Source organism: Phyllostomus hastatus, unplaced genomic scaffold (genome assembly GCF_019186645.2).
Source record: "Phyllostomus hastatus isolate PE091 unplaced genomic scaffold, TTU_PhHast_1.1 phas_contig_34, whole genome shotgun sequence".
In the NCBI taxonomy this organism is placed as follows: domain Eukaryota; kingdom Metazoa; phylum Chordata; class Mammalia; order Chiroptera; family Phyllostomidae; genus Phyllostomus; species Phyllostomus hastatus.
Window position 1 is genome coordinate 59,873,666 of NW_025333857.1, and position 12,504 is coordinate 59,886,169.

The window sequence follows — 12,504 nt, forward strand, 5'->3', positions numbered from 1 at the left end:
ATAATCCCTTCCATTTCGGGTTATTTTAAAGGCCAGACGATCTCAACCCACAGGCGTGTTCCGAAGACCCCAGACCCCGGCGTGGCTGCCCGTGGGCGCCTCAGCAACGCGGGTGGAATGGAACAACAGGGTCCTCCAACGTCTTTTTCCACCTCTGATTTCCGTTAAACATTTGCTCGGCGGACAGCGCGCAGCCTCCGCGGGGCCGGTCTCTGCGCGGCGAGGTTGGACACTCGGAGGACGGCCGCCGCGGGCTCGGGGCGCACTTCCTGCGGGGCGGCGGGCGGGGACAGAGCTGCCCGCCTCCCCGCTCCCCGCCCCCCCGCGCGTCCCCCCACCTCCCTCCGCCTCCCCGGGCGGCCGAGGCGCCGCGGGGGCGGGGCCGCGCGAGGCCGGGCGGCGTGGCGGTGCTGGCTGGCCGCCCGCGGCCAAGGTGCGAGCGGACCGCGGCGGGCTCCGGCGCGGAGCGGGGGCGCGCGGCGCGGAGCAGCCCAGCGCAGCGCGGCCCGGCGCGGGCAGAGACGAACCCGCGGGCGGCGGCGGCGGCTCCCGGCCCGGCGGGTGCAGGGCCTCCGACAGAGCTGCGGCGGAGCGGGGCCTCGGCCGGGGCGCTGGGGGAGCCCGCCGCGGCGGGCAGCAGCAGGAAGCGGCGGCGGCGCGTCCCGGGCGGTGCACGCCATGTCGGGCGGGCTCCCCAAGGCCCTGCCGTCCACGGGGCCCCACTCCCTGCGCGACATGCCGCACCCGCTGGCCGGCTCCAGCAGCGAGGAGGCCGTGGGCGGCGACAGCACGCCCAGCCCGGACCTGCTCCTGGCCCGCAGCTTCGCCGACAAGGTGGGGCGCGCTTAGCTGGGGACTAGGAGGTTCGTTTCTCTCCCTGAAGGGTTGATGGGTGCCCAGCTCCCTCGGGCACCCGGCCGCGCCCACCCTGGCGCCCCTTCCCGGGGGCGGGCGCGCCCTCGCCCCCAGAGACTTCGGAAAAGGCGTTTCCTCTCTGTCGCCGCCGCGGGGTCGCAGCCGCAGGGGAAGCGGCCAGAGGGGACCGGCTTGCCCGGCCTGGGTCTCAGCGCTGGTGACAGCTGGCGGGGAGGGGTCCCGCCTGCGGGCCGGGGCCGGTGGCGCGAGCGCAGCGCGGCGCCTGCGTCCTGGGATGGGGTCCCAAGTTCCTCCTGGGGCATCCCTGAAGGCTGAGCTGCAGAGTAACTTGTAGCTCCTCCAGCTTGCTGGGGCTGCCAAGAAGTGAGAGTTAATGGTTTTCTGAAGCCCGGCTGGGCTGCCTCGCTCTCCCTGCCAGCCGCCTTCCTCCCCGTCGGTCCTGCGGGGAGGGACCTTTGTCTAGGTTTGCCGTGCGCCCCGACAAGTCACCTGACTCCGACCCCAGCCGCGGGCGGGAGGAGGCTCGGCTGTGGTTTTCTGTCTGGGGCTGCCTTCACCTCTGACAGCCTCCCACACTGTTTAGGTTTGGCAGCCGCTGGTTTTGTGGTCGATGGAAAGAAACTCGCCCTTTGACCTTCTTTGTGCAGAGCGAGGCTCCTGATTTTTTTTTTTTTTTTTTCGGAGCAGCTCAAGCCTCCTGCTGCTTTGAGAGACGGCAGAGTCCGGGGAGGGCAGAGCGGCCGCGGCCCCCTCCCCCGTCGCCATTTCAGCCGTGCCCGGGACTGGAGCTGTGATTGTATTAGCGCGGCTGTTGACACTTGTCACCAATTGCAGAAATCAGGACTGTACTCAACGCTTGTGATTGGTATTTCCTCCTCCTAGTGAGATATAAATTCCTTCTTGTCCTAATACCAAATGAAATTAGGGGACCTAAGTTTCTTTCCCCCTTAGATGGGAGGGTATATGGTACAATAAAAATGGGTATGCCTGCAGTCAAAATAGCTAGGAGGGGGTTCTTGATGTACCTTCTTGAGAGAGTTTGTAAAAGCAGGGAGTGGGGGCTAAACCATTAGGAGCAAGAAGACTTGAAAAGCTAATAAAACCAGTGGTTTCAGCGGCTTGAGGTGTGTGTGTGTGGGGGGGGCCTCTTTGTGATTGTGTTTCTTCATATAAATTATATACTATATGAAGGCTTATGGCTCTTGCAGACACCTTCCCCATATTTGACACTCAATACGTAACTGTTGAAATACCTGAAAATAATTTGTTGCTCTTTTATGGAATGAGAAATTGTCCTGCACGTATGTTGGTGAGGAACTGAGGTTAAATTGTTTGATTTCCATCTCAAGCCTGTGTAGGATAGTGAGTGAATGATCTATTGCTGTGTAACACATTACCCCCCAAAACACAGCATCTGAAAACAGCACCAGAGGGTCAACAAATCCGGGAGCCCTTTAGCTGGGTGGCGGTGACTCGGGTCTGACATGAAGTGGCTGTTGAGGAGGGTTGGCGAGGGTTGCCACCATCTGCAGTCTGGACTGCGGTGCGGGCCGGGGGCGGGGGGTTCCAGGCTCAGTCACTTGGCTATCGGCAGATCATAGTCCCTCTCCACCGGGCTCCCTGCCGTGGTAACTGGTTTCCTCCAGAGCAAGTGGTCCCAGAAAGCGAGAGATTCCCAAGATGTAAGCCACGGTCTTTTGTAATCCACCGCTTGGAAGTGGTGGGCCTCTGCCGTACTCTCTGGCCACAGAGACGCGTGCTGGTGCGGTGCGGGGAGAGGGCACGAGCGTGTCCACAGGTCCGCCAATGACGTCATTTTGTTACAACATTAAAGAGGTACGGTGGGAGCTTCGGTCTTGTTTATGTAGTTAGCTTATGATTTTATTATGTGGAGTGTCACTTAAAGTCACAGAACTGATCAACAGCACTGTTGGGGATCACTGGGGCCGTCTTGGGGGCTGGCTGCTACAGGTGGCTGTTTTAAATGTTTGCTTAATGAGCCTCTCTTCATAATGATGCACACTTCTGAGTCAGGAGGACACCTGACTCAGAACTATGGGCGTTCTACTGATAAGAACTGGGAAGACAAATGCCCTGTACCACCGAGATCTCGTTGATGGGCAGGAAGTGAGGCCCAAGCCTAGTCCCTGCTGCCTGCCTCTACAGAGACACCTCTGTGTGAGAGAGAGTCTTGAAGACCTCATTGTTAATTATTAATTATTTAATAAGGCTCCTATAGCTGTAAGGAACATCAAAATGACATCACTCCCAAGGGCCTGATTTATAGTAAGCCACTTTTCCTCAGAGGCTAAACAATGTAATTTCTCTCTCTGACTGGGAGTAACATTTTCCTTGCATCTTGGCATGCACATATGTTTCATAACTGGAGAAGTTTCTGTGGACAGAAGGAAGGCAACGGAGGTGAATCAGCACCAGTGGAAGGAAGGCTTCCCTTTGCCCTGCTTTTCCTTGCCTCGGCAGCGTGGAGGGCAGGTGGGAACAGTGAGTTCTCTGGTCTGTCTTTAAAAAGAAGCCTGTTCCGTTGCTTTTTTGGATAATAGGGTTGTGATCCTGGATGCCTGTTTCAGAGTCAGTTCTGGGCTTGGAGAGAGAAGATTTGACAGGCTGCTTACTGAGGGGAGTTGCCTTCTGTGGGCCCAGGTCCGGCAGACACTCCTGAATGACCCCCGGGTGCTGGGAAGGAGGGAGAGACCGTAGGTGATGGCCGCTCCTCCCAGAAAATCCAGTATCATTCAAACCACGGGGCGGTGGGAGGAATCCTTTCTGTTTACCAGCGGTTGCTAGGACTAATTCTTTTGACGTCAGCTAAACTCACCAGGCCTTGTATCACCACATCCTTCATCTCCACCTAAAATGTAAGTAAGCTACCCTGGCTGGTGTGGCTCAGTGGATTGAGCGCCGGCCTGCAAACCGAAAGAAAGATCACGGGTTTCATTCCCATTCCTGGTCGACGTTATGTTTCTGTCCCTCTCTTTCTCCTTCCCTTCCCCCGTCTCTCAAAATAAATAACTAAAATATTTAAAATGTAAGTAAACCACTGGCCCATCTCTCTTTGTCACTTTTCATCTGCAAACCTCTCTGGGCTGCTTCTGCCTTGACTCAGCCTCCAGCTCCTGCGTGCCTCCCAAAACTTAACATGAAGCCCTCTCACTGTGGTTTAACACCCTACCCACATCCTCAACCGCTTTACTGAACTCTTCTGCCTACTTCCTGCCCCCGAGGTCACTGCACCCCCTGAAGTCTTTGAAAAGCAGGTGTCTTTTCCTCCTGTGCTCCACTCACATCAGGCTCAGGAGATAGGGGTCCATGTCCTCTCCCTCCGCTGCCTCTTAGAACCAAGTTCTGCTCCTTTGAGGCTGATATCATTTTATTTGTTCATCCAGCAAATACGTGAGGGCCTGCTAGGAGTCATGCAATGTTCTAGGAACTTGAGATGCATCAATCAGTGGAAGACCCCTGCTCTCATCGGGTACGTTTAGTGAGTACATGCTATATTATATAATAAATTCTAAGGAAGGAAGAAGCAGAAAGGCAGGGAGGTGTTCGGGATCACCGGCCATGGGGATGGGGACTCGGCTAGGGCTTATTGAGAACTTGAGACTGCAGCAGAGACTTGCAGGAGGCAAGGGGGTTTGCAGGTGGCTGTCTGGAGGAGAGGCCAGGTGGAGGGAACAGCTACAGCAGAGGCCCGAAGGCACATTGTGGGGCGAGGGGCGGTGCGGGGCCGGGGGAGGTTCAGGGATGAGCCGAGAGGCTGGTGTAGCTAGGCTGAGTGAGCAATGGGAGAGTCACAGTTGGAGGGCGTGGTGGCAGGGGCCTGGTAGGTCACCCTGAGAACGTCAGCCTTTGCTTGGTGAGCCACGGCGGGGTCGGGAGCAGGAGGAGGGCATGGTTTGGTTTACGTGTGGTAAAGGATCGCACGGGCTGTTGCAGTGAAAATCCTTCATGTGACTGGTCCACTGAATTAGGCTTCTTTTTAGTTAAAAGAATATTAACTGGAAAGCCCCAGGTATTTGGCTTCAGAGGTGGCTGGAAGGAAGCATTTGAGTGATGTCAGGAATCTGTCCCTTTCCTCTTGGCCCTGCTCTCTTCTGTGTTAGCTTTCTCCTCCGGCTAGCGAAGGGACGGGTTATACAGACAAGCCTCACAATGCCAGCAGAAAGAGAGCACCTCTTCCCGGGTAGTTCCAGCACAAGCACAAGCTTGGGCTGGCGTCTCACGGGCCAAAACTGGGTCAGGTGCAGAAACCAATCTTTGTAATTCTGATTGCTCAGACCTGACACGGGCCCCTATGTTTAGAGCATGGGGAAGGGAAGTTTCTCTATGTATGTTTGTTTTAACTGTGAAGTATATATACAAAGTATGTATTATAAATATATATAAATACATATATTTAACTGTGATCTAAGAAATAAAATGTATCTATATGGTGGAACAAATTGAATGAATAGTGTCATGAACTGTGGGGAGCTCCGCCTGCAGGGCCCCGCACCCCCCCCCCTTGCTGGCTGCCACGGATGAGAATAAGTCTACCAAGACATGATCTGCTTGGGGAGGAAAGGTGGCTGATCCCTCAAAGGAGAAGGGCCAAGAGCCTTTTCCTCAGTGGGGCTTTTATTGGGTTCGGTTTGCACAGGAATACAGGTAAAGCTCATCAATCATTGTCAGACAGTAAGGATCAAACAATAGATAGCATACAAAGAACTAGGAGGGCTTATTCTGAGTCAGGGTCATTTAGCTAAAGGGCCATAAAACTTTGGGAAACAAACTCATTTCCTGCTCAGACCCTTATCATTTAATTGAAAGCATTCTTAGCAAAGCAGGTTTCACAGGATTTTACATTTTCTTTCTTAGGCCTGATTGCCCAGGAAACCCGCCCTTTCCAGCACAGGGCTGCACCGCCCTTTGTCATTGTTTCAGGCTTAAGTCAGGCAAGGGAAGTAAGACTTCTCGCAGACAGAATGAGGACTCAGGCTATGTCAAAGTGGAGGGGAAAGGGTCCATCACCCCCTTTTGCTATAGCCTCTTAAGTCCTTCCCTGTGGGGCCCCTGTGACTATGCCTGTCTTAGGTTGTCCCTTCCTTGAGGAATCTTACCCGTCATTGGCTAAAACCGATCATGCATTGGGGGCCAGGCAGAACGAAGTAAAAGGGGCAGAGACGGTGCCCCTGCCAGAGAGAGAAGCTTTGTCTCCTTAGTAGCTTATGGTCTGAAGGTCGCTCACTCAGCCTTAGCCACGGGGGGTTACAGCTTCTGAAACCAGGCAGGGCAGTTCCCAACAATGAACACTCATGTCCCTATCCCCCAGATTAAACTGTAGAATATTATTCTATAGAATAAACTGTAGAATATGAGGGGAAGTCCCCTCATGACCTGGGGAGACAAGAGGTGGCTTCCAAAGCCAAATCAACGTGCTGTTATTGGAAGAAGTAGGAACCAATGACTTTTGGACAAGCAGAAACAACAAACTTTCATTACAGACCTTCCACTACCTTCTTCTTCCTCGTCATTTCCTCGCTGCCCTTCTCCTCACCCCCATTCATCAGAATCTTGCAGGAGGCGAGGGGGTTTGCAGGTGGCTGTCTGGAGGCTGTCTATTAGGCTCCCCTCCCCCCAACTGACTGTCTTCTCACATCATGCCCTCAGCTCATGGGACGCTGTCCAGATCTGCAGAACTCTCAGTCTTTTGACCCCATTTCCAGTCACCCTCACCTCGTTTTTCGGAATTCAGCTCCCCCATGGCCACATCTTTGTACTGTAACACCCAGAACTGTTCCCACCCAGAGGCGGTGGTGCCATCAGATACCACCTTGCCTGGCCCCCTCCCCAGGAGCGACCGACTGCACCTGTGCTCTGACTTCCTGCCTGCACCTGCCTCCATTAGATTCCGTGGCTCATCTCGTCCATTGCTGCCTTCCTTTTACACCCAAGCTGGATCACCCCATTTTTTCATGTCTTTAGCCTATACTGAGAGTGTCTGAAGGCACCTGGAGAATTCCTGCCGTCATGAATAACCACAGATTCCAACCACAGTTGGGGCCTCAGTGGTGCCGGGCCCCCTGCTTCGCACAGCAGGGCCGCATTCTGCACCGGGGCTGGTCTATAGCTTTTCTCTGCTTCTCACACCCTCCACCCTTCTACTCCACCCTTCCTTCTGCCTGCGGCCTCGTTTTCTAGCTTAGGGAAGACAGTAGTCATAGGAAAAAACTTCTTTTCACCAGTCTACACACCGATCTGAATCTGTAGCCGTCCTTGCTCTCTCACCCGCTGTTGGCAGCAGAGGAGATTCTAAGTGGATCGGGACGGCATGGCCTGCCCCTCTGGCCTGCCCTCTGGCCCCGTGGAGACCAGACCCTGCTCCTCGGTCCTCCCGCCTCACTCCTGTGTCTTCTGACTCCCTCTCATCTGGCTCGTTCCCATCAATATTTAAACATGTGCGAGTGGCTCTCATTTCTAAAACAAAGCAAGAATAAAGAAAACCCTACCGTGGTGCCGTCTCCTCCTCCATCTCCTGCCTGATTTTGTGGCTCCTCTCTGGAGCCAAACTTTCTGAAAGAAAGGTCTGCTCCTCTCGCCTGGATTTCCTAACCTCTGGCCCACTGGCCTGCCTCGTGCCGCCTGGCTTCTGACTTCCCAGTGCAAGGATCCCCGTGACTTCCTGACTGCTCAATCCAGTGGATGCCTTGCATTCCTTATCTTACCTGACCTCTTGGTAGCACTCGGTCCTGTGGGGGACTCCCACCACCCCCCGAAACACCCTTTGCTTGCCGTCACGTTTTGGAGCCTGCCCCCTGGAGCCTGGTTGTCTGGATTTGAATCCCAGTTCCACTACCCACAATCTTTGTAGCAGCGAGAGATTTTCTCCCTCTGAGCCTCAGAGTCTCCTTATCTTAAAAATGGGTTAACAGCCCTGGCTGGCGTAGCTCAGTGGATTGAGCGCGGGCTGCAAACCAAAGTGTCGCAGGTTCGATTCCCAGTCAGGGTACATGCCTGGGTTGCAGGCCATGACCCCCAGCAACCGTACATTGATGTTTCTCTCTCTCTCTCTTTCTCCCTTCCATCCCTCTCTAAAAAATAAATAAATAAAATCTTAAAAAAAAATGGGTTAACAGAAGCACCAGCATCACAGAGTTGCTGTGAAAATCCTGTAAGCTCGTTTCTAAAACATGGTGCCCTGAGGAGTGCCTGGTTCATAGTGAGCTTTTCATAAATGCGAGGTGGCAGCGGTGGTTTTTAGTCCTGTTCGTCCTTTCTTACTTTTCTTTCCTAGGGTTTTTCAGTTTCTATATTAGTTGTGGTCTGGTCAAGGAATAAGACAACTGTAGTTATCTCCCACTGAGAGACTGTAATACAGGGAATGAGTCACACAGGTGATGGGGAGCATGAGAAATCAGGCTGAGGACAGAGGAGTAACCATGGAGTGTCATCCTCGGGTTGGAGGGCCCGTGGGAAGAGGTGGTATTATCAGAATGCAGGAGCTTCTGTGGGAATTTGAACTGTGGTATGTAGGGCTGCTCATCAAGAGCTGGACCACAGTGGGAGGGTGCCCCAGAGAGGGAGCCAGCAGCCGCCAGGGACTCTGTCTGGACCAGAGAGAAACACCCTGCATTCTCGCCCCTTCCTGCCTTCTGGTCTTTGATTCGTATCTTCCATCGGCCAAAATCTCTTCCTCGGTGGATGGGGGGCCCTAGCAGAGCCCAGCAGTCTTTCCTGAGGTTTGCACAGGTGGATGCTGGGGGAAGAATTTCTCCCTTGGTTAGATTGTGATTCGTCGTTTCCCGAGATCTGGAGGCCGCCCTGCCTTAGGCTGCAGCCGGAGAGGAAAGGAGGGCTGGGGAGGAAGGCAGGGCGAGCCAAAGAGCACTTGCTCCTGCCCCACCTGTGCCCGCTGTGCCAAAGCCCGCCAGCCCTGCTCCCTGGGCTGCCCTGTTCCAGGGTGTCCTAGTGACCTTTCGTTGACACTATTTTCAATTTGGTTTGTTCCTTGAAACTTAAAATTGATCAGTATATGCACCTTAAAATGTGATGTGAAAGTTGAGTTTTACGCTGGGAGCATTGCGAGGGGGTGCTGAAGTCCTGTGGGTCAACCCACTGTTGTGGGGGTGCGTCTGCAGCCAGCCAAGGTGGCGGAGGTGCGTCTTCACCGGGTCCTTGACGATTGAGAAAGCTTTCAGGTGCCAGGTGGGGGAAGCGGTGTGGGCAGAGGGAGTAGCTCGAGTGGAAAAGGCCTGTGCCCACTGCAGTTGGATTCAGTGGGGCCACACGTGGGTTTTGAGAGTCTGGAGGTGGCGACTGGTGACAGAGGAAGGGGGAAGTCAGGTCAGGGGGAAGCCGAAGACTGCTTCGAAGGCTGTGGTGTGGAGTTGCTTGTATCCTTGAGGCAACAGCCAGCCCGAGAGGGTTTTTGAGCAGCGGGGTGTGTGATCGGTGCCTGGGATGAGGAGAGCCCGGCAGTGAGCGAGGGAGGTTAGGGAGGTGTTAGCCTGCTTTGGGTCGGAGTTGTTGCCTGGAAGACAGAGGTTACGCAGGTGAAGAGGGCTAGTTCTGGTAAGGGGGGATGGCTGCTTTTCCGGTCTAGGAGGCCGATGCTCCCCGGTGCAGGCGCAGCAGAGATGGGGAAGCGAGCGAGAGCCCGGGCTGTAAAGATGACTGGCTGCCGCCTGAAGTCAGGAGTTCGGGACAGAGGGTGTCCAAACCCTACAGTCAAAAGCCCACCCGAACTTCAGGGCTCAGCGCCAGTGGTGCCGCCGGCAAGCCCTTGTTTATTATATAGACACGGGCCCCCAGTCCATCTAAGTAGAGGTGGGAGCAGAAGGTGCAGAGGTCGAGGTCAGAATTCAGCCCGAGCAGATACTGAACACCACACAGAGGGCAGGAGGTTGCAGCAGTTTGGCATAAGAAGGGTGGTCCCTTAGGGACAACAGCGAGGCTGAGGAACGCCTTCAGGAGAAGGGAGAAGGGAGCGTTCGTGGGGGGTGTGGGGAAGAACACGTGTTCCGTGATACATGAGGGTCTGTCTCTCCGATGAAAATAAGCACATAAAGAACTACTTGGCAAAAATGCTCTGATTCATGTCTGAGCAATTGAGTTTGTTTACTTGATATTAGAGGGGTCATACGCTGGCTCACATCTGCCTTGCCTCGGATGTGGGGATTCCTCATTCTGGCTGCCACAGCAGGGGTCAGGAGCTCTTGTCCTGTGTTGGTGGGGTGGTGGGGTGGGGTAGAGAGTGGACAAGGGCAAGAGGGATGCCCAGAAGAAGTGTTTCGGGGCTCCTGTGTGAGAAGAGGCACAGAGGAAGGACACGCCCACGGCATGTTTGGGTGGCAGAGTGCAGGCACTTTTCAGAATCCGTATCTCTGGAGCACCTGCCGCATGCCTGGCTGCGTGCTAGAGGCTGGGGATGCTGAGAAAGATTAAACAAAGGTCTCTCCCTTGAGAGGGTCGTGGTCCGAGGAAGAGGAAAGACACATCCACAGATGGTTGCAATGGAATATCAAAGACGCTGAATGCATTTACCAGCTCTGCCACCGCAGGCGAGCTTCTTAACCTTGTACACCAGTCCTCCCTCCGTATCCGAGGGTTTTCTTTTCGTGGTTCCAGTTACCCACGGCCACTGGAGCTGAAGATACCAGATTTCCCCAGCCATCAACATCTGGTACTCCTGACATCTAGCTGTTGACACTGTCATGGCTCCGTGATCTGGGCTTGCCCTGAGCCGCTGGTGCTCCTCCTGACAGACGGCCAGAAGGCCAGCAGTAGCCTGACGCCACCTCCCAATGCCCATGTCGCTCACCTCACTGTGTCTCGTCATGTGGGCATTGTGTCTCGGCACGTGGGCATTGTATCTCGGCATCCCAAGAAGGATACTGAGACACTTCGAGAGAGAAAGATTATATTCTTACAACTTTACTGCTGTATATTACTGTCAATGTTCTGTCTCGTTAGTTACTGCTACCCTCTTACTGTGTCTGATTTATGAATTAAAATTTATCATGGGTAAGTATAGGAAACAACATAGTATATGTAGGGCTTGGTGCTAACTGTGGTTTCAGACATCCACTGGGGATCTTACAAAGTATCCCCTACAGATGAGGGGTGGGCAGCTACTGTAATGCCTCAGTGTCCTTCTGTCTAAATTTTGCATTATTTTACGGGGGTGCTCTGAAGATTAAGTAAGTGTTTAGACTAGTGTCTGGCACACACTAAATACGATGGAAATATTAGGTGTTATTGCCTTAGAATCAGGTGCTGAGCAAGGGTTTGACCACCAGCAGTTTGAGAGGTGAAGGAGTGAGACAGGGGAGGGGAGGCAGCCAATAAGAGGTGTGTTACAGAGTCAGTTTAGCCTGAGTGATGGGGAGGCCAATTGCATTTTAAGCAGGCGTGGTGCAGAGCCGTATTTGTGGTTAGACAGGTCACTGTGACTGAGCCCCTGGCCGGGGCCTTATATAGCTGGAGCCTTACTCTCCTGGGGAACCCTGGGAGCTTGTACAGAATGCACCTCAGTTATCCCTATGCAGGTCAGGGAGCTGGGGTCCTCGAACAGCAGCCCTGCCCGTCATTGGTTAAGCACGGCTTGAGTGGGGGTGTTGGGCATGAATCCCCCAGCATTTTCCAGCCTGCCCCGGGACTGAGCAAAGCAGGATCCGCAGCCAGGGGACACAGTCAGGCCGAGAAATGAGGGCGCTGGCAGCTGTGGGTCAGGACAGTGAGTGCTGAGCTGGGCCGGCTGGGAGAGTAATACACAGAGAAAGAGTTAAGGAGTGACCATGCTTAGGAGGACGGTGGCTTTTCCAAAGGAGTGATGTCTGAGCTGGAAAATGAAGGGTTGATGTCTTACAAGTGGACAGAGGAAGAAAGGGTAACTCGACCAGAAAAACCAGCACGTGCCAAGCTTGGCCGTGTCAGGTTGCACGAGTGTATGTGAGGGTTGGTGAGCGATGCGGCTGGGAAGGCAGGTAGTGGACAGACTGCGGTCTGTAACGAGGGCTTTAGCCTGAGTGACGGGGAGGCCAATTGCATTTTAAGCAGGCGTGGTGCAGAGCCGTATTTGTGGTTAGACAGGTCACTGTGACTGAGCCCCTGGCCGGGACTGGGTGGGGGGCACCAACAGGCCTGGAATCCGGGGAGAAGGCTGCTTGTTGCAGCAGACAGTTGGGGGAGGCAGTTTCACTGGGCTTTGTCTCACTGGACTCAGGGAGTGTAGTGGTCAGGAGTGTGGTTTGCAAACGATAGAAATCCAGAGGGCACCGCGGTGTCCTCCAAGTTCATCCATGTCATAGCACGTGACAAAATTTTCTTCTTTTTAAAGACTGAGTAGTACTCCATCACACGTATATGCATTTCCTTTACCCATTCCCCTGTTGGTCGGCAGCTGTGAATCACACTGCAGTGAACGTGGGTGAGCACCTCTGCACGAGGCTCTCTTCAGTTCTTTTTTTTTTTTTTTAAAGATTTTATTTATTTATTTTTAGAGAGGGAAGGGAGGGGGGAGAGAGAGAGAGAGAGAGAGAGAGGGAGAGAGAGAGACATCAATGTGCGGTTGCTGGGGGTTCTGGCCTGCGACCCAGGAATGTACCCTGGCTGGGAATCGAACCTGGGACA

At 54.2% G+C, this 12,504-nt stretch overlaps 1 protein-coding gene across 1 annotated transcript in view; it reads left to right on the plus strand.

Annotated features, from left to right (window-relative positions):
* Window positions 1-382: 382 nt before the first annotated feature.
* SNX30 (sorting nexin family member 30) overlaps window positions 383-12,504 on the plus strand; it is a 92,532-nt gene continuing 80,410 nt past the window's right edge. Inside the window, exon 1 of the mRNA XM_045840145.1 lies at window positions 383-834. Within this exon, the coding sequence (XP_045696101.1) occupies window positions 679-834 (156 nt within the window). The 5' untranslated portion in view covers window positions 383-678. The remainder of the gene's footprint in view (window positions 835-12,504) is intronic.